We start from the raw sequence: 25,120 nt of genomic DNA on the forward strand, positions 1-25,120 counted from the left end.
GTATGTTGCATACATGAGCATATTGAGTCTTTTCCTTAGAGGTATCTTGTAGTAGGACGTTTACCCTACGAGTCTGTGGATGGTTGGATACATAAGTCTTGTGTCAGGTCACCGTGATGGTTGGACACTTGTACTAGTATCAGGTCACCATTATCCCCCGGGTATAGGATCCACCTCCTGATGCAACGGCACAGCGTGCTATATACCTTAGGCCCCGCCTATGAGCTAGTTTCTTGACCTGAGTGTCTTGGTACCCAGTTCATTTGCATTCATGCGCATATAATAGTGTATACTCATACTCTCGTACTGAGTGTGTTAGGTTCACTTCCGGTTGTTTTCTGTTATCTGGATACCACATTCATTGGGGCAGATGCATGTTGTTACTCCTTAAGTCAGGGAGATTAGGTGGTGACAAAGGCTGGATGACAGGGTTGACCACTATGCTTTACTTGCTGGTATATGGTTCTTTTTAATTCCCCAGATTCTCTGATTTAGTTTATTTATTGTTTAATTGCATGCTTAAGCGTCTGATTAGTAGGTGATCACGGTGCATGTCACTACAATATATATGATTGTAGAAGCTTTAGACGAACATTTAAAACTAATCTTAATGGATTGAGATTTTAGGGATTTAAAGTGCTTAAATAGTCGAAGCTATAAATTTAGTTGAATTTAAATGATTATAAGATTTGTATCTTATAATAAGGTCATTTAAATTGATATTTAGATGATTTGTCAGAGTTGACACTTCTAGGCATTTCTTGAGGATTTAAATTATTGGTAATTGTTGGATTGATGTATTTATGAACTGTTTTTATTACGACCTGTAATGACCTGTGATGATGTTAAGTATTTTGTAATGAGTTGTGACATGCTCTATGTATTTATGTGAATTATATGATTGTATTCACGAATTTACATTGATTGTTAATGTACACATCTATTTTATTTTTATAAAATAAAATAAATTCTCATTTTATTTCGAACACATTTTATTGAAAAATGTTAAGCCCTTATTGCTTTTTATATTGATATGTTGAGATATATTGAGTCATCTCTGGAGTGAGTCTTATAGGATTTAGCATACTTCAGATGTGAGCATAAGGCAGGCCGAGTCGCTCTCTTCGCCATCAGGCTCCTGATGACAACATGAGGTAGGCCGGGTCGCTCCCGTTGCCCTCGATGCTACGTGCGTGGATGAACAGTGATGCTATGAGGTCTGCTGCGTTCTTGGCACGGGTGGCCACTGATATTTTTGTGATAGGTTTCGTTTGGACTCCATTTGGTATCCCTTATTCTATTGTTATCTGTCATGCATTGCATTTCATTGCATCTTACTTGATTTTATATTATGTCAGTTATATTTGTTGTGATTTTACTAGTTCTTCGTACTGGGTTCTAACCCATGTTTTTTTTTAAAATATTTGTAGTTGTTTGTGATGCCATAGCAGGTTTGATGCATCTGGCGGAGCGTCATCTAATTCCACCAGTGAGTCAGAGTGTGGAGTTGCATTCCCAGATTTATGTTTATATTAGATTACTGAGTTTTATATTTGCCGAAGAGATGTCTCGTGTATCTGAATTGAGAGTTTGAACTTTGTTTTGAATTGATGTCGATGTGGTTGATTTTTGTCGGCTTTGCATGTGTTTAGTCTTAACCAGTGTTGCTATAGGTTTAAGTATTCTAAAAGGAGTCGCCTAGCACCGCCTAGGCTGTGGGCGGTGGCCCACCGCGCCGTTTTCTTCCTAGGCGACACCCCTGGGCATTGCCATATTAATCGCCCACCTAGGCGGGTCGGGCGCCGCCTAGGTGGGTTCAAATGGGCCTAGGTGGATACAAATGGGCCTAATCCACATAGGCCTTAATTATCCATCTCTTGTGAGTAAGAAACATTAGTAGCTTTAGTGTATATATATACTCAAGATTCCTTTTTTTTTTTTTTTCTCAAAAGCAATGTGGGACAACCATTTTGTCAACCCTTTTCCCAATTCATTATTTTAACTTTATTATAATATATAATATTTTTTATTTATATGTAGATTGGATTTAGATATATTTATTTTTAAATTTATTATTATAATAATTTTATTATTACAATTTTATAAGAATTTCATACTAAATATAAGACATAAAATTATATTTTTTTAATAAAACTTATGAATATCTCAAAATATTTATTATTTAAGCTTAAAAAAAACCGCCTAGTCCCCGCCTAGGCGTCCACCTAGGCGGCTAGGTGCTAGGCAGTAGGTCACCGCCCGCCTACCACCTAGCGTTTTTTAGAACATTGGGTTTAAGATTGGTGATATGACTCTCTTTTCGAGTTTAGTTGTGTTGTACAGGTTTTTGGGATGTTCTACTCACAAAAAAGTCATGCTGAAAACTTATGACCTCTCGAAATTATTGTAAACCCCAAACGAAAATTTTAGATCTTTTTCGTAGTTATATTAATTAATACATGTTGTTTGATCATTCACGGTTAATCACGACACAAACTCTTTCAATAATACAAAAAATCGAACTAATAGATAGACGAGTACAAGATATAGAAATATAATTCTAAAAAAAAATAGAAAATCACGAATACAATTGATTTTTTCAATTTTTATTGTATATATACTCAAATTGTGACGGCTCGCATGAACTCTGCATCATCTCCAAAGCATGCATCGTCTCCGGCACCAAGCATGCCTCCATATCTACGCTGCCGGGTTCCGTCCCTTGGAAATCGTCATCATCCCGTCGCATCGATTCGCCATTCTGCTCCTTACGGCGACTGGTTTCCCCCCACCCAAAATCATTTCCGTAAACGTTAAACCGGGGATAACTTCCTACAACAAAGTCAATCTTCTCAGACCGACTCGCTACCGCCGGATTTTCCACCCAATTCTCGTAGAATTTCACGACTACTTGGCTCGTTTGCTGGAACACCAACCAGTACAGCTTCAGCGTAGCACGCCCCAGCCCGTTTTCCGAGAGATCTTCGGGCACGTTCAGGAGAGTCACGGCGATGTAAACTGCATTTCCGAAGTAGCCTTGGGGCAGGGGAATTCTTGATCTTGCGCCGATTATCAGAACGAAGGGTATTTCCTTGTTTTCAGGAGCATTTTCCAAGCTGACCCGTTTCACGGATCGCCATAAATGAGCTAAAAGTGATTGGAAAGTCGAGATTCGGCTGGTTCCGGCTTCGGTGTTTGCCTTTTCTTTGAGTTTAGCCATACTTTCTTTGCTGAAATGGAAAATTCTTTGAAGCAATATTGCAGGTGGGTTAATCGTCGTTTCCAAGGAACTTCTTTGGTCGACCGATGTTGCCGGAATCCGGATCAGACAATGTTTACTGCCGAGATTGGGAGGAAGCCATCGCTGGAGATGTTAGGAATCAATCCGATAATTTGATGTTCCGAGAATTCATAGACAAACGATACTCAGATAAGAACAATAATCCCAGAAAGAAGATGAACCCAACACACACAAATCAATCAACCAACTCATGCGAAAGCGATTAAACAACACAAGTATTTACGTGGTTCGGCAAAGACTTGCCTACGTCCACGGGAGAGCAACACACACACTTTTATTAATCACCAACAGAACAATCCAAGCTCAAGAACAGAGCTTATTACAGAGATGGACTCAGACAAACTATCAAGTTAGATACAGACACGATTCAAGCTATTGATACTTGAATCTTCCCGTCACAATCTAAGCTTAGTTTTCTCCTCCGAAATCTCTTCTTCTTCTCTCTCAATATATTCTGAAGAATTTTGATTTTATGTTCTTCTCATTGCTTCCAGCTTCCATCTGCTTATATATAGAATTTAGACCGACTTTCATCTTGGGCTTTAGGTCAACAGTAACTTACGACCCAAATATAAAGTCAAACTGGTCCAGCCCGATAAGTCTTCATTCATCAGTTTGATCTGCCATTGTATTTCGATCTTCATCGATCTGCCTGCAAGCGTATAGCTTCTTGGACACTTCATCTGACTTCTAACCAAGTCACAGTACTCGAGCAATCTATCTGCATGAACTCATCCGAAGACTCGTCTGACCATCACATCGATCTGATCCCAGTATACGATCTGGCCATGAACTCATCTGATCACCGAGCTCATCTGATCTGTACTATTCGATCTGATCTTCTCTATTCCCATTCAATCTGATAGAAGCATACTTCAACAATCTCCACCTTGATTCTTTCAGAAGGAATGCTGCTCTCCATCCTAGCCGCCTTGGATAATTTCCAATCACCGCATTAACTAAGTCCAAACATTTCTTGAACTTAGCATACGGCAGTGACTTAGTCATAGCATCTGCAGGATTTTCTTCTGATGCTATTTTCACAAGGATCACATCTCCTTTTTCAATTACATCTCTCACGAAATGCATTTTCACATCTATGTGTTTCGATCGTTCATGATAGACTTGGTGTTTCGTCAAGTGTATTGCACTTTGGTTATCACAGTGCACCATAACTTGATCTTGTTTTACACTCAACTCCGCTATCATTCCTTTTAACCACAATCCTTCCTTTATGGCCTCAGTCACAGCTATGAATTCTGCCTCAGTGGTAGAAAGAGCAACCACTGACTGTAAATTAGACTTCCAGGTGATCGCTGTACCATAAAAGGTGAACGCATAACCAGTCAACGACTTTCTCATGTCTAAGTTCCCAGCAAAATCTGAATCCACATATCCAACTACCGGATCAATCCCATCTTGCTGTTTCTCAAACTTCAATCCCAACCCAGTTGTGTTTATGAGATATCGGAGAATCCATTTCAGAGCTTCCCAATGATATTGTAAGGCCCGTAAATATTAAGTTCTTAATGACGGGATTTAAGATTTAAATTCCGGATATGAGAAAATATTTATTTGAAGAATTTAAGAAATGTGGAATTGCAATTTCGGGTCAAAAATATTTAATTTGAGGATTTTCGGATTTTAAGAAGTTTATTATCCGGAATTCTTAAATTAAAAGATTAAAAATAGTTGCAATTGATATTTATGGAAGTTAAGATGTGAATTCCAAGATGATAAATATCAAGGATTTAATTTGGGGATGAAATCCGAGCAAGGACCCATTTGCAAATATTGAGTAGTTCAAGGACTAAAATGCGATAAGGTCCGAAATGATTTAATTTTAATTCAAGAATATTTAATTTAAGAATATTTAGAGTTGAGAATTAAATTCTAATATTTTTAAATTATTTAGGATTGAAATTGAATTAAAAGATTGGCCGAGGACCAAATTGCAATTATTGAAGAATTCAGGGACTAAACTGCAAATAGGCCAATATATATCTAATATTCACTCTTTTCAGCAGAATTCACGTGGGATTCAGAGGGGAAACAGAAGAAACCGTGAGAAAAGAAAAAAAGAAGGGTTAAGCCATTTTTACCTTTTCAAACTCCGATATCTTTTGATCCGCCCGGTAGAATTTCCGATTGAATATATATTTGCGATCACAGCTCCGAATGCTACGTTTTGACGTAAGTTTTATGAAGTTCTACCATGTTTGAATTTTATGATGTTGTTAGAATTAAGATTTGATTGTATAAACATGTTCTAGCATATACGATGATAGCATATCTAAGACGGATCGAGAAAAGATCGTCGTTTGGACATGTTTTGGAATATTGAAAGAATTATCGAAATTCTGAATTTTGAGGGCTGCAATTCACGTGATTAGGCTGCTGAATTATGGATGTTCTGATACTTATAAGATTGTCTAATTGATGTTTAAGCTTTTAGAATTTCCGGTTTTAATCCGTTACGCCGTCGGTTCAATATTTTGAATTGTTATTCATTCTATATGTCTAGAGCTCATATTCAAGTGTTTAGTGGATGAATTGAATATGTGGTTATATTTAAAATGAAGGTATAATGATATTTGAATCGAAAGATTTATCGAATTCGAATAGTTGTGACGTCGGTTTGAATTCCGATTGTGTTAGTCAGATTTGAAATGTATCAGCTTTAAAGAAACATCGATTCAGATTGGAAATTGATGTTTAGATATGTTATACATTATTTCAAATTTGACTTGAAGATTATCGAAGTTGAATTGACGAGTTCGAGTTCGAATGACTTAAAGTGTTTGAAGTTGAATCAAGAATACCTTCAAGCAGCACTGATTGAAATAAGCAGAATTTGATGTCAGATTTGGACAGCTTGTAGTTGATCAAGAATTGACAGAGTGTCAGCTATTTGAATCAGAAATGCAGGTAAGAATAGACATTAATAAGATGGGCAGAATAACTCGAGATTGTTGTTGATTATCGAGTTGCCTAAAATCACATACATGCATGTTTAATATATGTTATTGTTTACGTTTACATAAATGGGATAAATTATTCAAGATAGATATCTTCTTGAATTTCCAGAATATTTATGTCAATGTTTATTTGTCTTTTTTGATTTATATTATGTTCTGTATTGAACATGTCTTACATATTCCATATGATGCTTACAGATTTGTCGGTATCTTTGAGTGACTATATGATCATATGATTATATGATTGATGTGTTCAAGATGTTGTTTTAGCTTATGTATGATTTGATGCATTCAGATTATGTTGCATTCATCTTGAACTCCAGCCTGAAAAGCACAGAGGGTTGAAAGGTCTAGAATGCAGAGGACGTTTGTAGAACTGTAGTTGAGTGGCACGGAATGTAGATTTACTTCCAGAGTCAGATGACTCATGGCATGGAATATAGATTTATTTCCAGAGCTAGATAACTCACTATAGTTGAACCAATGTCAGGGGATTGAGAGATTTGACGCCACCTCGATTGGGAGAGTCGGTGGTTAGTTAAAGATTTTATTTCCCTGGGATCCCAGAATTACGACTTATTGATATCAGATTCGATAGCCTATTCCTTGGCACATGCATTGCATTTATGCATTAACCTAGAGATTTCTAGGGATTAGAATATGCGTTTATAAATGCTAGCATGTTATGTTATCGCATTCAAGATTTGAATGAGTTTATATACTTGGTATTAAATATGAACATACTATCATGTTTTATCTCCTATTACATGATTGAAGATTTATGATTCATTTGGCATATAGATATCATATGTTTAACTGATGTATATGCATGTTGTTCATACTGAGATTTATTCTCACCGGAGTTATTCGGCTGTTGCTTTGTTTGTATGTGTGCATTGCATCAGGTTTGGGGCATGAGCGAGTCAGATGTGGCTTGGATAGCTCAAGATTGAGAAAGATTAGCATGTGGTGACTTCGGGCTAAGAATAGATTACTGTCAAATGCATGTTAGAAAGTGTTGATTTAGTTTGAGCTTAGAAAACTTAGAATTGAGTTTATTGTATTGCATCTTAGAAACATGTATGCGATTATTGTTATGTCTAGATATGCATGTATTTATGCTTCGAACATATTGAGATTATGTATGCAATTTTTCAGATTTGAAATAGCCCTAGCAACTTTGATCTTTGTTGTAGCCTTTGATAATTTTTGTAAATTTCTGCACCGACCCTTCTTGGTAGAATGAGCATAAATTTTTACTGAAAACTTCGATTACGGTGAGGTTGGCGGCATTGGAAAGCTAAGACAAAGATCTACAACTTTTATGTTTATCATTTTACCAGATTCTGTCCGAAACCTATGCGCGGGCGCGCCTGAAGTGGGGTGCGGGCGCGCGTGGGGTTTTGGAAAAAAAAAATTTGGTTTGAATATTCTTTTATTATATGATTAATTGTTGATTAATCATTTATTGCCTTAAGATGAGATTAGCAACCCGAGGTCCCCACAACAGGTGGTATCAGAGCATAAAGTCTTGGACTAAGATAGAAGTTGAGCGGGATAGATTGAGTCGCATGCATTTATAGTATGTCATGAGTATGCTTTACTTGCTTTACAGAATTGTATGCGACTATGATTGCTTGATTGAACACTACTTGCTTTATTGAGATAAGAATTACATGCTTATATGTTGTTATGTATGCCTGATATCTTGAATTCATTAGAATAAGTGAATTCGTTCTAAGCACTGTAATATGTGAAAAAGCATGAGAAATTGCAAGTATGTGTTCTATTAAGAAGCATGAGATTATATGTACGATATACTGACATTGTATGTTATAATATCTGCCATATATATTGCTTCTGTTATTGCATAAGACAGATTGTACAGATAGAATGAGAACCTCATACAGAACATAACCGCAGACAGAACAGAACAGAGTTGAGGTAAGTTTTTGAGCCGATCGATATGATGATTGCCCTGAGGAGTATGTTAGTTGAACAACTCCAAAGCTAGTACTCGCCAACTCAGAAAGATACAGAATATGCTATGTCTAGAAAGGGGTTGAATTGAAAAACTGAATCAGTTGTTCAAGTGAAGAATATTCAGATGAACATAGAATCAGCTTGATTTTATATCAACTCCAGGACTTAGCTAGAAGTTGGTGAAGCCAGAAAAAAAAAAAAACAAAACAAAACAAAATCATGAACCGGTATTATGAGGCAGAGTTGAATTCTTATTCACGCCTCACAATCATGATAATCACCAGATATTCCATAGCAGTATAGCTATGCAGCAAGAACAACAAGAAATAGTGGCAACATCAGCAAAGATTGATTCAATCTCAACGTCAGCAAATGAATAACTATAAGCATAAGTCCCCTAGCTGAAACAGATCAAGAACAGTTGAATGACATATAATTGTTTAGGCAATAAGCAAGTACAGAAAATGCGGCTCAAGTTGTATTAGATAAGAATCTTACAGGTAAGTGAGTTAATTCTAGTTAACCACTTGTATATTGCTTATATAGCATACATTCATAGATCAGTGATTTGTTATGCTATAATTTGTATCTGATGAGACTTTATTTATTGTATTTGCTGAGATTTTGTCTTTAAGTAGATGGAATGCATGTGAAAGATTAGTTATAGACGATGCAATACAGAATTGAGGAAATAAGATTGAATGTACTGATATCAGATATGGGATATTAAGCTAGAAATTTGTGCAATGGTAAAGCAATAGAAATGTATAGAAATGTATGATATGAGTTTCAGACATAAGATTTTGTTATTTTGGTACTAATTAGATCATGTTGGCTGTAGAAGAATGTCAGTAGAATTCTAGTCGATATACTGAACTAGTACAACATTAACCTAGAATTGACAGCTATGTCAGTGGTTAGAATGTACAGAAATAGTTCAAGCCTATTTCGAATTTTCGATGACATGAATGCATTTCTTTTTAGAGTGGTATCTAGTACGAAAGTATTATGACAACTTGTATAGAAGAGCATTACTTGATCTGAAGAACTTCAGAAACAGCTAGCAGATTGAGTAGAAAAGAATTATGTAGTACCGAAATGATGCTATGACGATAAGTTATGTCGAAAATATTATATTCGACTATTGTCAGCTCAGAATTAATAAATGAACTCATATCATTAGAGAATCAGAAAAATTAGTTACAATTGAGCTTTATCTTCAATTTTGCTGAAGCTATTACATCATAGAAATCACGATTCTTGAATTTCTTGATATCGATTCAGAGGTTGTGTTATTTGACCTCGATTGATATTGATCGACTCTTATTTTGCTAGAGTCTGCTTTGATTCACTCGCTGTCATTCAGAATATTTGATTTTGACTGACGTTTCCTTGAGCGAGTTCCTTTGTTTGGAAATTTGAGAATTCTTGATGATTTGATGTGTTTATTCAGTATATTTTGAAGTATTTGGCTCGTAACTGATAGAAATTCAGATCCAGACCATCAGCAAGATTTATGGGTTTTAGATAATTGATGAATTTATTGGGTACGGATCTGTACTTGTTGAATATTTATGCTTGACAGATACTTAAACGATCAGAATTGTTGCGATCCAAGCTAAACTCGATTGGTTTGGAACGATAAAAGTAACATTGATCTAAGATCAAGCAATAGAATATTGATTGAGAGCGCTAGATTAAGATAAGAGATAAGATAGCAGAGCAGAACAGATGAATTTTTGCAGTGAATAATCGTTTGATTATGCCAGATATTCTAGATATGGAATATCAGATTCTGAAAGATGCATATGACAACAGATTTAATATCCATTTAGTTGTCTAAACATGTATGACTTACACGTAGTCAGTACTTGGAAATTAGTATTGGAAGACGAACTGAAAACAGATACGACAGAATTGACAGTACCAATACTAAAATTCCAGTACAAGAAGCAGAGAAGAAGAACGCAAGTGGTTTATGTAACAGATTAGTTACATAAGAGTTGAAAACAGATCAACTTTGTGAACGACTTTAGTTTGAATCTACTCGAATCGTCATGATTTTGCGGTTTAGAGTGTAGTAGATTTCTACAGATTTATGAATATGTTGTATTAGATATGATACAAACATAAAAGATACTTGTCATGCATTTAGCAAGATGATCAGATTACAGGAATTATGGAAATCTATTGTCAAGATAGAAACTTTAGATCTGTTTTCTAGATTGTGGCATTGATTGTCAGATGTTCTGAGTGTTTGGTTGTATGAGATTTCATTATACCATCCTCTGATTAGTGGACTATCAGATGTGATTATCCAGATTTCCGAGGATATGCTCAGAACTATAGTACTAGATTCGGTACTAGTTGCTTGATTATTTGCCACGTGATTACTATGATTCATGTGACAGCTATTTGATTGATATAAAGACAATATTTTGATGATTGATTGATCAGAAACACAGAAATGTCTTTATATAGAAATGATCTTTCAGAACTATCAGCTATTTGACCAGCTATGAGTCAAGAAATGATAGAGAATGTGAAGATTGTTTTGAACAGAAATAGAACAGCAGTGACTGAGCTAGAAAATGGGCAACAGATATAGAGATTTGAAGCCTGAGCAGAATGATCAATTCAGAAATTGTTTATCGAGAATCAGTAGATTTAGAAAGAAATTTCAGAATTGATTTCTATGAGTATTTGATCTAGCTTATTGATTAATACTCAAGCATGAAGTATCAGATAGATGAATTGTTATATGCATTGGCTGAATAATATCAGTTAGAACATGTATGTGTATTCAATTCAGATGCAACAGAAGTTGATAAGATTGTAAGCAAGACAAAGTAATTGATGCAGAGTTAGATAACAAGAAAGAGCAACTTAGATATAAGTTGACTCAGCGATTATATGTGAATGCGAATAGATATGATTGCAGAAACAATCAGAAAGAAGATTAAGCTATGATAGAAGAGAAGATATCAGAATAGATATCGATAGCTCAGAGAATTGAAGTTAGTATTACTTCAGTCAGCTACACAGCCTACAAGAATCAGCAGTAAGATCGATGCGATTTCGAGGAAGAAATCATTCCTTAGAGGGGAGGAAATGTAAGGATTTAAGATTTAAATTCCGAATATGAGAAAATATTTATTTGAAGAAGTTAAGAAATGTGGAATTGCAATTTCGGGTCAGAAATATTTAATTTGAGGATTTTCGGATTTTAAGAAGTTTATTATCCGAAATTCTTAAATTAAAAGATTAAAAATAGTTGCAATTGATATTTATGGAAGTTAAGATGTGAATTCCAAGATGATAAATATCAAGGATTTAATTTGAGGATGAAATCCGAGCAAGAACCCATTTGAAAATATTGAGTAGTTCAAGGACTAAAATGCGATAAGGTCCGAAATTATTTAATTTTAATTCGAGAATAGATTAGCCGAGGACCAAATTGCAATTATTGAAGAATTCAGGGACTAAACTGCAAATAGGCCAATATATATCTAATATTCACTCTTTTCAGCAGAATTCACGTGGGATTCAGAGGGGAAACAGAAGAAACCGTGAGAAAAGAAAAAAAGAAGGGTTAAGCCATTTTTACCTTTTCAAACTCCGATATCTTTTGATCCGCCCGGTAGAATTTCCGATTGAATATATATTTGCGATCACAGCTCGAATGCTACGTTTTGACGTAAGTTTTATGAAGTTCTACCATGTTTGAATTTTATGATGTTGTTAGAATTAAGATTTGATTGTATAAACATGTTCTAGCATATACGATGATAGCATATCTAAGACGGATCGAGAAAAGATCGTCGTTTGGACATGTTTTGGAATATTGAAAGAATTATCGAAATTCTGAATTTTGAGGGCTGCAATTCACGTGATTAGGCTGCTGAATTATGGATGTTCTGATACTTATAAGATTGTCTAATTGATGTTTAAGCTTTTAGAATTTCCGGTTTTAATCCGTTACGCCGCCGGTTCAATATTTTGAATTGTTATTCATTCTATATGTCTAGAGCTCATATTCAAGTGTTTAGTGGATGAATTGAATATGTGGTTATATTTAGAATGAAGGTATAATGATATTTGAATCGAAAGATTTATCGAATTCGAATAGTTGTGACGTCGGTTTGAATTCCGATTGTGTTAGTCAGATTTGAAATGTATCAGCTTTAAAGAAACATCGATTCAGATTGGAAATTGATGTTTAGATATGTTATACATTATTTCAGATTTGACTTGAAGATTATCGAAGTTGAATTGACGAGTTCGAGTTCGAATGACTTAAAGTGTTTGAAGTTGAATCAAGAATACCTTCAAGTAGCACTGATTGAAATAAGCAGAATTTGATGTCAGATTTGGACAACTTGTAGTTGATCAAGAATTGACAGAGTGTCAGCTATTTGAATCATAAATGCAGGTATGAATAGACATTAATAAGATGGGCAGAATAACTCGAGATTGTTGTTGATTATCGAGTTGCCTAAAATCACATACATGCATGTTTAATATTTGTTATTGTTTACGTTTACATAAATGGGATAGATTATTCAAGATAGATATCTTCTTGAATTTCCAGAATATTTATGTCAATGTTTATTTGTCTTCTTTGATTTATATTATGTTCTGTATTGAACATGTCTTACATATTCCATATGATGCTTACAGATTTGTCGGTATCTTTGAGTGACTATATGATTATATGATTGATGTGTTCAAGATGTTGTTTTAGCTTATGTATGATTTGATGCATTCAGATTATGTTGCATTCATCTTGAACTCCAGCCTGAAAAGCACAGAGGGTTGAAAGGCCTAGAATGCAGAGGACGTTTGTAGAACTGTAGTTGAGTGGCACGGAATGTAGATTTACTTCCAGAGTCAGATGACTCATGGCACGGAATATAGATTTATTTCCAGAGCTAGATAACTCACTATAGTTGAACCAATGTCAGGGGATTGAGAGATTTGACGCCACCTCGATTGGGAGAGTCGGTGGTTATTTAAAGATTTTATTTCCCCGGGATCCCAGAATTACGACTTATTGATATCAGATTCGATAGCCTATTCCTTGGCACATGCATTGCATTTATGCATTAACCTAGAGTTTTCTAGGGATTAGAATATGCGTTTATAAATTCTAGCATGTTATGTTATGACATTCAAGATTTGAATGAGTTTATATACTTGGTATTAAAGATGAACATACTATCATGTTTTATCTCCTATTACATGATTGAAGATTTATGATTCATTTGGCATATAGATATCATATGTTTAACTGATGTATATGCATGTTGTTCATACTGAGATTTATTCTCACCGGAGTTATTCGGTTGTTGCTTTGTTTGTATGTATGCATTGCATCAGGTTTGGGGCATGAGCGAGTCAGATGTGGCTTGGATAGTTCAAGATTGAGAAAGATTAGCATGTGGTGACTTCGGGCTAAGAATAGATTACTGTCAAATGCATGTTAGAAAGTGTTGATTTAGTTTGAGCTTAGAAAACTTAGAATTGAGTTTATTGTATTGCATCTTAGAAACATGTATGCGATTATTGTTATGTATAGATATGCATGTATTTATGCTTCGAACATATTGAGATTATGTATGCAATTTTTCAGATTTGAAATAGCCCTAGCAACTTTGATCTTTGTTGTAGCCTTTGATAATTTTTGTAAATTTCTGCACCAACCCTTCTTGGTAGCATGAGCATAACTTTTTACTGAAAACTCCGATTATGGTGAGGTTGGCGGCATTGGAAAGCTAAAACAAAGATCTACAACTTTTATGTTTATCATTTTACCAGATTCTGTCCGAAACCTATGCGAGGGCGCGCCTGAAGTGGGGTGCGGGCGCGAGTGGGGTTCTGGAAAAAAAAAATTTGGTTTGAATATTCTTTTATTATATGATTAATTGTTGATTAATCATTTATTGCCTTAAGATGAGATTAGCAACCCGAGGTCCCCACAGATATGTTCCAGGATTAGCCATAAATCTTGACACTACACTAATTGCGTATGCCAGATCAGGCCTACTACACACCATTCCATATATGAGACTCCCCACTCCACTAGCATATGGAATACCAGCCATCTTCATCTTGTCTTCCTCACTTTCAGGTGACTGATTCGCAGATAGCTTCAAATGCTGTCCCAGAGGGGTCAAGACAAATTTTGCATGATTCATATTATACCGCAGAACAACCTTCTTCAAATAGTTCTTCTGACTCAGATGAATCTCCTGTCTTTTTCTGTTTCTCACTATGTCCATGCACATAATTCTCTTCGCTTCACCCAGATCTTTCATCTCAAACTCTGTGTTGAGCTGTTGTTTCAAGGATGATATCTCTGTCCTACTTTTACTTGCGATCAAGATATCATCAACGTAAATCAGTAGGTACAAGATAACCTGCCCATCATCCTTCTTCAGATAGACACATCTGTCATATTGGCTTCTCACAAAACCAATATCAATCATGAACATACATCTGACCCTTTCCAGAAGAGTTCTGTTCATTCTCTCTGCCAGACCATTTTGCTGTGGCGTTCCTGCCACTGTTCTGTATCTGGTAATGCCTTTCTCCTTGCATAGCTTGACAAACTTATCTGATAAGTATTCCAGCCCATTATCTGTTCTCAGGTGTTTCACTCTTCGATCACTCTTGTTCTCAACTGCCAGCAGCCATTCTCTGAACTTGTCATAAGCTTCATCCTTAGTCTTTAAGATGAATATCCATACTCTCCTTGAGTAATCATCTATCAAAGACATGAAGTATCTGCCTCCACCATGAGTTTCTGTCCGAGAAGGACCCCATAGATCTGAATGAATGTAGGCCAATGGTTGCTCAGTTGTGTGACTTCCTTGACCAAATAATACTTTTTTAGATTTACCAAGAGCACAACTATCACACAGCTCAAGTGATTCGATCTTATCTCCACCTAAAAGACCCTGTTTAAACAGCTCATGTAATCCCTTCTCACTTACATGTCCAAGCCTCAGATGCCATAGCTTGGTTCTGTCTTGCTGTTCCTGAATACTTGCTGTACTTCCAATAATCGTATCACCTTGTAGTACATACAGGAGGTTCCTTTTGACAGCCTTCATCACAACAAGAGATCCTTTTGACACTGAGATACTGCATGCTCCTGATTTGAATGAATATCCCTGAGCATCAAGCGTTCCCAATGATATCAAGTTTCTCTTCAACTCGGGCACATACCTCACCTTGGTGAGTACTCTGTCGATCCCATCATGCATCCTTATTCTAATATTTCCAGAGCCCTTTATCCTGCATGATTGATTATTCCCCAACAGTACCATGCCCTGATCTGATTCCTCCAATTTTTCAAACCAAGATCTTATAGGACACATGTGAAAGGAGCATCCTGAATCCAGTATCCACTCGTGGTTTTGATCACCTTTAGAAACTACCAATACTTCTGCTGAGTCATATCCATCTGTAGCTATGGCCAGAGTACCATCATCCTTGGGTTTTTCCTGTTGCTTCCCTTTCCTTTCAGGACAATCTCTTCGCAGATGTCCAACCTTCTGACAGGCATAGCACTTCATATTATCGAAGTTTCTGTTCTGTATCGTCCTTGACTCTTCGATCTGGACTTTGGCCTGTATTTCCCACTGGATGTCCTCTTATCACTTCTGCCCCTCGCCGTAAGACCTTCTCCATGTGATTCAGTGTTTGTGTTCGATTTTCTCTGAAGTTCCTTGGATTGAATAGCAGACATAACTTCTTCCAATGTTATCGTCTGTTCTCTTCCATATAGCAAAGTATCCCTGAAATTTTCATATGCTTTAGGAAGAGCATTCAGAAGTATCAAAGCTCGATCTTCATCCTCAAGCTTTACTTCAATATTCTCCAAGTCATCCAATATCTTGGTGAATTCTTCGATCTGGTCTTCAAGGTTCTTCTTATCCTTAATCACAAAGTAATACAATCTATGTTTCATGTACAGACGATTAGCCAAGGATTTCGTCATGTATAAACTTTTGATTTTGAGCCACACCGCCGCTGCAGATTCTTCTCTGGCCACCTCCCGAAGAGGTCTATCTCCCAGACAGAGAATAATTGCACTGTGTGCTTTCTCGAGCAATTCATCCTTGTTCTTTATCTCATCGGGCATCTCCTCCTTCTTCTTAAGAGCCTCCACCAATCTTTGTTGTATCAGGATTGCACGCATCTTAATCCTCCAGAGCGAGAAATCGTTCTTGCCCGTAAACTTCTCAATATCAAACTTCATTGATCCCACCATCTTTGCTTGGTTTCCCACAGACGGCGCCACTTGTTAGGAATCAATCCGATAATTTGATGTTCCGAGAATTCACAGACAAACGATACTCAGATAAGAACAATAATCCCAGAAAGCAGATAAACCCAACACACACAAATCAATCAACCAACTCACGCGAAAGCGATTAAACAACACAAGTATTTACGTGGTTCGGAAAAGACTTGCCTATGTCCACGGGAGTGCAACACACACACTTTTATTAATCACCAACAGAACAATCCAAGCTCAAGAACAGAGCTTATTACAGAGATGGACTCAGACAAACTATCAAGCTAGATACAGACAGGATTCAAGCTATTGATACTTGAATCTTTCCGTCACAATCTACGCTTAGTTTTCTCCTCCGAAATCTCTTCTTCTTCTCTCTCAATATATTCTGAAGAATTTTGATTTTCTGTTCTTCTCATTGCGGCCAGCTTCCATCTGCTTATATAGATAATTTAGACCGACTTTTATCTTGGGCTTTAGGTCAACAGTAACTTACGACCCAAATATAAAGTCAAACTGGTCCAGCCCGATAAGTCTTCATTCATCAGTTTGATCTGCCCTTGTATTTTGATCTGCATCGATCTGCCTGCAAGCGTATAGCTTTTTGGACACTTCATCTGACTTCTAACCAAGTCACAGTACTCAAGCAATCTATCTGCATGAACTCATCCGAAGACTCGTCTGACCATCACATCGATCTAATCCCAGTATACGATCTGGCCATGAACTCATCTGATCACCGAGCTCATCTGATCTGTACTATTCGATCTGATCTTCTCTATTCCCATTCAATCTGATAGAAGCATATTTCAACATGAGAACTGGTGGCTTTGATATTGCATCAAACCCACAGGATATCTCCGACCAAGAATTGACGAAATGCCAGAAGGATTCCCCATCTACAACGGCGTGATTTGCTGTGATACCGATGAAGAATCCATCCACAAGTTCCGTGACTTGCACGCCCAGCAAAGGCTTACAAGTGTCGCAATTGAAAACCCCTTTCAAGGTGAAAAACGAAGAGACGATCTCCGGCACATAGGCTGGATCCATGATATCGGACACAGACACGCCATGTGTGATTGCATGAGCGAATTCAGCTCCGGCATTGTTGCAATCGATGAAAAAACAGATCATGGTGTCATCTTCCTTGTTCTTCTCGGTACCGATGCGGCCTGATAATGGAGGGAAGTCATCCAAGGTCCGTGAAAGAGTGTTCTTGAGGCGATCGATGAAGCTGGTTTTCTTGAATTCTTGGGTTTCATCATCTGGGTTTTTGTACACGAGCCCTGTCTGAAGTGGGGGCTGTAGTATGAACTGAAGATCCCATGGAGATAGCTCCATCCTGGATCCGCCATTAGTGTTGGACATCGCAACAAGGGGTGAGACTATGCTCCACCAGGTGTGCTACACCTGGTGGAGCTAAGCCCTTGGATCAAGGAAGGGCCCACATGATAACATGTGGGTCCCACATGTTTTCATGTGGGCCCTATTGATCCAAGGGCTATGCTGCACCTGGAGAAGAACTTCAGGTGCAGCATAGTCTCCCCCTGCAACAAGGCATGAAGAAATCAACTTTACTTCCGCCATGATTGATTGTTAGCTGCTCTGCTATGCTCTGTTGCAGATGATGTTCTAAGTTTTGTAGGCCATGATTAAATTATTGTCCGTGGTTGGAAAAATCCGGGTAATTCTATCCTACAGATGGGGTAATGGGTTAGTCTATGCTACACCGGGAGTGTTTCACCCCCTAATTCAACACCATTAGATCATGTGGGTCCTTGTATTTTTATGGAAATTGACATGTGTGTGGATGATCCAAGGACTAATATTTGACCACATGTGGGGAGAAGTACTCCAGGTGTAGCATAGAATTATCCATGGGGTAATACCCCATCTGCAGGATCAAGGCCATTGATTGGCCAATTTCATTTGGGCCCCACATGAAAATCATATGGGGCCCACATGAAATGCATGTGTGGCCACATAATGGGCACACAACTGCAGTGGGGTATTACCCCCACTGCAGTATCGAATTACCCGAAAAATCATCTGCCACATGTTTTTTTTTTAAAACTCACTGCCACATGTTTTATATATTGCATTTTAAAACAAATTTATTAGGAGAAATATGATTTTTTTTCTTCGTTATAATTCATCTTTCTTTAATTTTGGTTTTGATACAGTAATTTTAAATATAAATTTTTAAAATTTTATTTTGAAGCATTAATTTTTTGGTTTTCGATCCTATTTTAATTGTCGTAGTAATAACGTAACACCATGATGTTATATTAATGAATAATCCTTATATTAAATGTTCAAAAAAAATTAAGTGTTAATAGATTATGACTTTGAATTTAGCTGATGTGGAAAAGATTGTCAAACTTCATATTAGATGAAAGAAAATACAACCACATGCATCCTATGACACAAGTCATGTAGTAGCCCGAACCCTAATTGAGTAATTAAAGGATTAATGTTAATTAAATAAATTGGGGATTGGACGGATCGGAAGCTCCGAAGGGACGATCGGAAGCTCCGATCGGGATCGGAAGCTCCGATGAGGATCGGAGGCACCGATGATATTACGTCATCCATGACGTGTGGCTGGATCGGAAGCTCCGATCAGGACCGGAGGCTCCGATCACCCCTATCCGGAGTCATCAAGTGATATTTTGACACGTGGCAGATCAGGATCTTCGGAAGCTCCGATGGCAGGATCGGACGTTCCGATCCAGGTTCGGACGTTCCGATCAAGGATCGGAGGCTCCGATCGTTGTCTATAAATAGAAGGCCGAGACTTCATTTCTCCTTGCCAATTCCGAATTTCCTCCCTATTTCTAGTCATATTCGAGCTGTTCTAGTCTTCTTAGGCTTGGTCCGGAGGTTGGAGAGGCGTTCGATAGTCGTAGCGGAGTTGTGCCCAAGTTCTGGAGGCATCGACATCAAAGGGCTAACGACGGACGAAGGTATAGCTTTTGCTTCCTATAAATATTTAGGAGTATGCAATAGCTTAGTTAAGGCTTTTAGAGCACTTTAATGATAGTAGTATCATTTCGCTGTGTAGGCGGACTTTAGGCTTGGACTTAGAGCTGGTAGTGCCTACCTGGTATTTGAGGTACGAAAGTACTGTTCGAGATATCCTGACTGAGTATGCATGTATTATGTGACTGCATGATTTATATGCCATGATATTATGCTGCATTCATTTGCATCTTGCTGTATCTCCTTCGAGATGTCTGTTAGTAGGGTTGTACCCTATCCTGTTAGTGGATGGACTTCCATCGATTTGGGTCCGGCGTATCCACGGTTATCTCGGTATGGGAGCCACCTCCTGAAGCGACGGCACAGCGTGCTACATACCAGGGCCCGGTCTGTCTCTGTTATCTGATCCTTGACCTCGAGTCTATAGAGAGTTCACTTTGCATGCATGTATACTCATACTCTCGCACTGAGCGTTTTATGCTCACGTCTCGTACTCTGTATTTTCTGGACACCCTATTCCATGGGGCAGGTTTGCGATTGGACGAGGAGGGTGGATCCAGGAGGGGCTAGTCAGTGGTTGGCCAGCTGGAGCTTCGTCTAGGCTTTATTACTGTTGTTTGGGTTTATACAGCTATTCGATTTGGTTGTATATTATTGGATAATTACAGATTCTTTTTCTTGGGATTGTATAATGTTATTGGTTTCCGCAGTTTTATTCTGATATCTGTTTTATTAAGTTAATTGCATGCCTAAGTTCTGTTTAGTAGGTGATCCGGGTAAGGGTCACTACATTTATGGTATCAGAGCATGCAAAAGATTTCTTGGGATTTAGTCTCATCTTGAGGTATTTTTGTAGATGTCAAATCGTGACGACCAGAGTTCTCATGGCAGTGTTGGTGGGCGTTGGGGTGATGCCGACCGGGAGCCTCGTCGAGAACGGCGTCATCGTCACCATGACGACGAGCGTTTCACTGTGCGTCGATTCTTAGCTATGGGTCCTAAGCCCTTAGTTGGAGGTGAGTCTCCGGAGGATGCGGAGAACTGGTTAGACCGCATGGAGACGACTTTTCAGACTTTCCAATGCACCGATGAGCAAAAGGTGGAGACCCTTGGCTATCTTCTGGATGGGCGTGCGCGCAGGTGGTGGAGGTTTACTTCTGCACCTTTTGTTACGGCGAGAGGAGTGGCCACCTGGGCCGAGTTCCGCACAGCTTTCCAAAAGCGGTATTTTCCTCCTGCACTCCGACAGTCGAAGGCAGGCGAGCTACTGAGTCTGCGACAGGGAACCATGTCTATCGATGAGTATCAGCAGAGGTTCTTTGATCTGCTATCCTATTGCCCCGAGATTGCTGATAGCTCAGAGATGAAGTATAATCTGTTTCTTCAGGGCCTTAACCCTGAGATCCATGACCGTGTGGCGGTTGGTGACGACATGTCCTACGAGGGTTTGGTGAGCCGTTGTCACCAGGCGGAGGACAGCATTCGGCGGAACAGGTCTTTCTCTCAGTCGAGACCTACTAGTTCTTTGGCCCCCCGTGCCCAGTCATTCAAGAAGTCCGGGTCTACTTCTTCCTCTGGTTCGGGAGGTGTTGTCCGTTTCGGTAAGAAGGACAAGTGTGATCACTGTGGGAAGAACCATCCATCCGACAAGTGCCGCAGAGCTTCTGGAGCTTGTTTCCGTTGTGGAGAGACTGGTCATATCCGGAGGGATTGTCCACAGTCTGGGGGAGGCGGTTCTGGTTCTGGTTCAGGATCGGGTTCTCAGGCCACCGTTCAGCAGAGGTCGCAGGGACAGTCTGCTGGGAGTTCTCATTTGAGGCCACGAGCTTCTGGCCAGGTGTTTGCCCTGAGACATGATCAGGCTGTGGAGGAGAATGAGAAAGTCATCGCAGGTACATTTATGCTTTATGGTATACCTGCTCTTGTACTTATTGACACTGGTGCATCTCATTCCTTCATTTCTGCACGTTTTGTTAAGAGGCATAAGTTACCATGCATTGCACTAGACGTAGTGATGTCTGTTTCTACTCCGACGGGCCAATCTGCTTTGGCTAAGCGTCTAGTGATGGGTTGCCCTTTAGAGTTCGAAGGGAACATTCTGTTAGCGAATCTCATGGTCCTGGCGATGGACGACTTTGATTGCATTCTGGGAATAGATGTGCTGACTACCTATCGAGCTTCAGTGGACTGCTATCAGAGATTAGTACGCTTTCATCCGGAAGGGAGTGAGAGTTGGTTTTTCTATGGTGAGGGAGCGCGACCCCTGATGCCTTTGGTATCAGCTTTGAGAGCCTGTCGAGCTCTGGAGTCTGGCGGGGAAGGCTACCTTATCTATGCAGTTGATTTGTCCGCTGAGAGTATTGGGATAGAGAGCATTCCTGTTGTGGATGAATTTCCAGATGTGTTTCCTGATGATGAGATTCCGGGTTTTCCTCCTGCTAGGGAAGTCGAGTTTGGCATAGAGTTGATGCCGGGTACTTCGCCTATTTCTAGAGCACCGTATCGTCTGGCTCCGTCAGAAATGCGTGAGTTGAAGAATCAGCTACAGGATCTTTTGGACAAGGGGTACATTCGTCCTAGTGTATCTCCTTGGGGAGCTCCTGTACTCTTCGTGAAGAAGAAGGATGGGTCGATGCGGCTGTGCATTGACTATCGGCAGCTGAATCGAGTCACTGTGAAGAACAAATATCCGTTGCCTCGCATTGATGACTTTTTTGACCAGCTGCAGGGTACTTCAATTTACTCCAAGATTGACTTGAGATCTGGGTATCATCAGTTGAGAGTCCGTGATCAGGACGTAGCCAAGACTGCATTCCGTACTCGCTATGGGCATTACGAGTTCCTAGTGATGCCATTTGGTTTGACTAATGCGCCGGCTATATTCATGGATTTGATGAACCGTGTCTTCAGGGAGTATTTGGACAAGTTTGTCGTGGTCTTCATTGACGACATCTTGGTGTATTCGCGTAATACGGAAGAGCATGTTTCTCACTTGCGGTTGGTACTACAGACTCTCCGAGATGAGCAGTTGTACGCCAAGCTGAGCAAGTGTGAGTTCTGGATGGATAGAGTGGTTTTTCTTGGCCATATCATATCCAGGGATGGGATTTCTGTTGATCCAAGCAAGATTGAAGCGGTACTTAATTGGTCGCGTCCGACGACAGTTGCTGAGATCCGTAGTTTTCTGGGTCTAGCAGGGTATTATCGTCGCTTCATTCTGAACTTCTCTCAGTTAGCTCGACCGTTGACGCAGCTTACCCGCAAGGGTGTGGATTTCGAGTGGTCCTCCGAGTGTGAGGAGAATTTCCGTGAGCTTCGACGGCGGTTGACTTCTGCGCCGGTGTTAGCATTACCGTCAGGATCTGGAGGGTATGTAGTTTATACGGATGCTTCTCTTCAAGGGTTAGGTTGTGTCCTGACTCAGAATGGGCATGTGATCGCATACGCTTCTAGACAGCTGAAGCTTCACGAGGACAACTACCCAGTCCATGATTTGGAGTTAGCAGCCATTGTGTTCGCTTTGAAGATCTGGCGTCATTATCTTTATGGCGAGAAATTTGAGATCTTCACCGACCATAAGAGTCTCAAGTATTTGTTCACTCAGGAAGAATTGAACATGAGACAGAGACGTTGGATGGACTTGCTTAAGGACTATGATTGCGAGATTAAGTACCATCCGGGAGCTGCTAATCTCACCGCTGATGCTTTGAGTCGCAAGGTGCGACTATCCGCACTTCAGACTTGTTCGATGTCTAGTGCGATCAGTGACTGTTGTACTTCAGGTTATACCTTCAAGCATAAGAAAGGTATGCAGAGTATCCAGATGTTTGCGATATTATCTGAGCCAGCCTTGTATTCGCGGATCCGAGATGCTCAGATGTCTGATTCAAAGACCCAGCGTTTAGCTCGTCTAGCTAACGAGGGTAGCTCGTCTGGATTTCATTATCAGTCAGACGGCTTTCTGTGTTTGTCTGGTAGGCTTGTGATTCCACAGGATGAAGAGTTGCGAGAGGAGATTTTGTCTCAAGCACATCGCACTAAGTTGAGTATTCATCCTGGGAGCAACAAGATGTACAAGGATCTACGTACTCGTTTCTGGTGGAAGGGAATGAAACGCAGTGTTTATCAGTTTGTTTCCAGATGTTTGGTGTGTCAACAGGTCAAGGCAGAGCACCGACGACCTGGAGGATTGCTTCACAGTCTGCCTATTCCTGAATGGAAATGGGAGTTTATCACTATGGACTTTGTGACCCAGTTGCCGGTATCCCCGAGGAACTGTGATGCTATCTGGGTTGTGGTGGACCGACTCACCAAGTCAGCGCATTTCATTGCCTATAGCCGAGAGTACTCTGTGGATCGCATGGCTCGGTTGTACATTCAGGAGATCGTTCGACTTCATGGAGTGCCTGTGAGCATTGTCAGCGATCGGGACCCCAGGTTTACTTCTAGGTTCTGGGGGAGTGTTCAGCGTGCGATGGGTACTACTCTCAGTTTGAGTACAGCCTATCATCCAGAGACTGATGGTCAGTCAGAGCGCACTATCCGTACGTTAGAGGATATGCTTAGAGCGTGCGTCTTGGATTTTGGTTCAGCCTGGCAGGATCATTTGCCGTTGATCGAGTTCGCTTACAACAACAGCTATCACACTAGTATTGGGATGGCACCTTTTGAGGCGTTGTATGGGCGACGTTGTCGTACTCCACTCTTCTGGGAAGAAGTGGGGGAGAGACAGGCTGAGGGACCGGAGTTTATCCAACAGGCGATAGATATTGTTGATCAAATCAAGAAACGGATTAAGACTGCACAGGATCGTCAGGCCAGCTATGCTAATATCAAGCGTAGGCCTTTGCAGTTCGAGGTCGGGGAGAAAGTGTTTCTGAGAGTGTCACCTTTCCGCAAGATTCTCAGATTTGGCCTTAAGGGCAAGTTGTCTCCCAGATTTATCGGTCCGTTTGAGATCTTGGAGAGTATTGGCGATTTGGCTTATCGACTAGCTTTGCCACCGCATCTATCCAGTATTCACGACGTGTTCCACGTATCTCTGTTGCGACGGTATGTGGCGGATGAATCTCATATTCTGCAGCGGTCTGAGGTTCAGGTAGACAAGGATTTGACTTATGTTGAGAAACCTCTTCGTATCCTGGATTATAAGGATAAGGTTTTACGGAACAAAGTCATTCCTTTGGTTTTAGTTCAGTGGCAGCGCCGAGGCACTGAGGAAGCTACTTGGGAGCTTGAGGACAGGATGCGTAAAGACCATCCTGAGTTGTTTTGATTTCATTCTTTAAGTTGTATTCAGTTGCAAACTCTGTAAACGTTTGTTTGAATAAAGAATGTTTCTGATTTCTGTATTTGCATTCGGTACTTAAGATCTGATTTCGAGGACGAAATATCTTAAGTGGGGGAGAATGTAGTAGCCCGAACCCTAATTGAGTAATTAAAGGATTAATGCTAATTAAATAAATTGGGGATTGGACGGATCGGAAGCTCCGAAGGGACGATCGGAAGCTCCGATCGGGATCGGAAGCTCCGATGAGGATCGGAGGCACCGATGATATTACGTCATCC

The 25,120-nt window shown here is 39.5% G+C and overlaps 1 protein-coding gene across 1 annotated transcript; it reads right to left on the reverse strand.

Annotated features, from left to right (window-relative positions):
* Positions 1 to 17,326: 17,326 nt before the first annotated feature.
* On the reverse strand, positions 17,327 to 17,911 carry LOC140862155 (uncharacterized acetyltransferase At3g50280-like). Its single transcript, XM_073265154.1, has one exon. The coding sequence runs from the start codon at positions 17,909 to 17,911 to the stop codon at positions 17,327 to 17,329; it is 585 nt and encodes a 194-aa protein (XP_073121255.1).
* Between the last annotated feature and the right edge of the window lie 7,209 nt (positions 17,912 to 25,120).

This window comes from Henckelia pumila, chromosome 4, assembly GCF_033568475.1.
Source record: "Henckelia pumila isolate YLH828 chromosome 4, ASM3356847v2, whole genome shotgun sequence".
Classification (NCBI taxonomy): domain Eukaryota; kingdom Viridiplantae; phylum Streptophyta; class Magnoliopsida; order Lamiales; family Gesneriaceae; genus Henckelia; species Henckelia pumila.

Coding starts and splice junctions, on each gene's coding strand:
- LOC140862155 (XM_073265154.1), bottom strand. CDS start 17,911: ATGGAGCTATCTCCATGGGATCTTCAGTTCATACTACAGCCCCCACTT.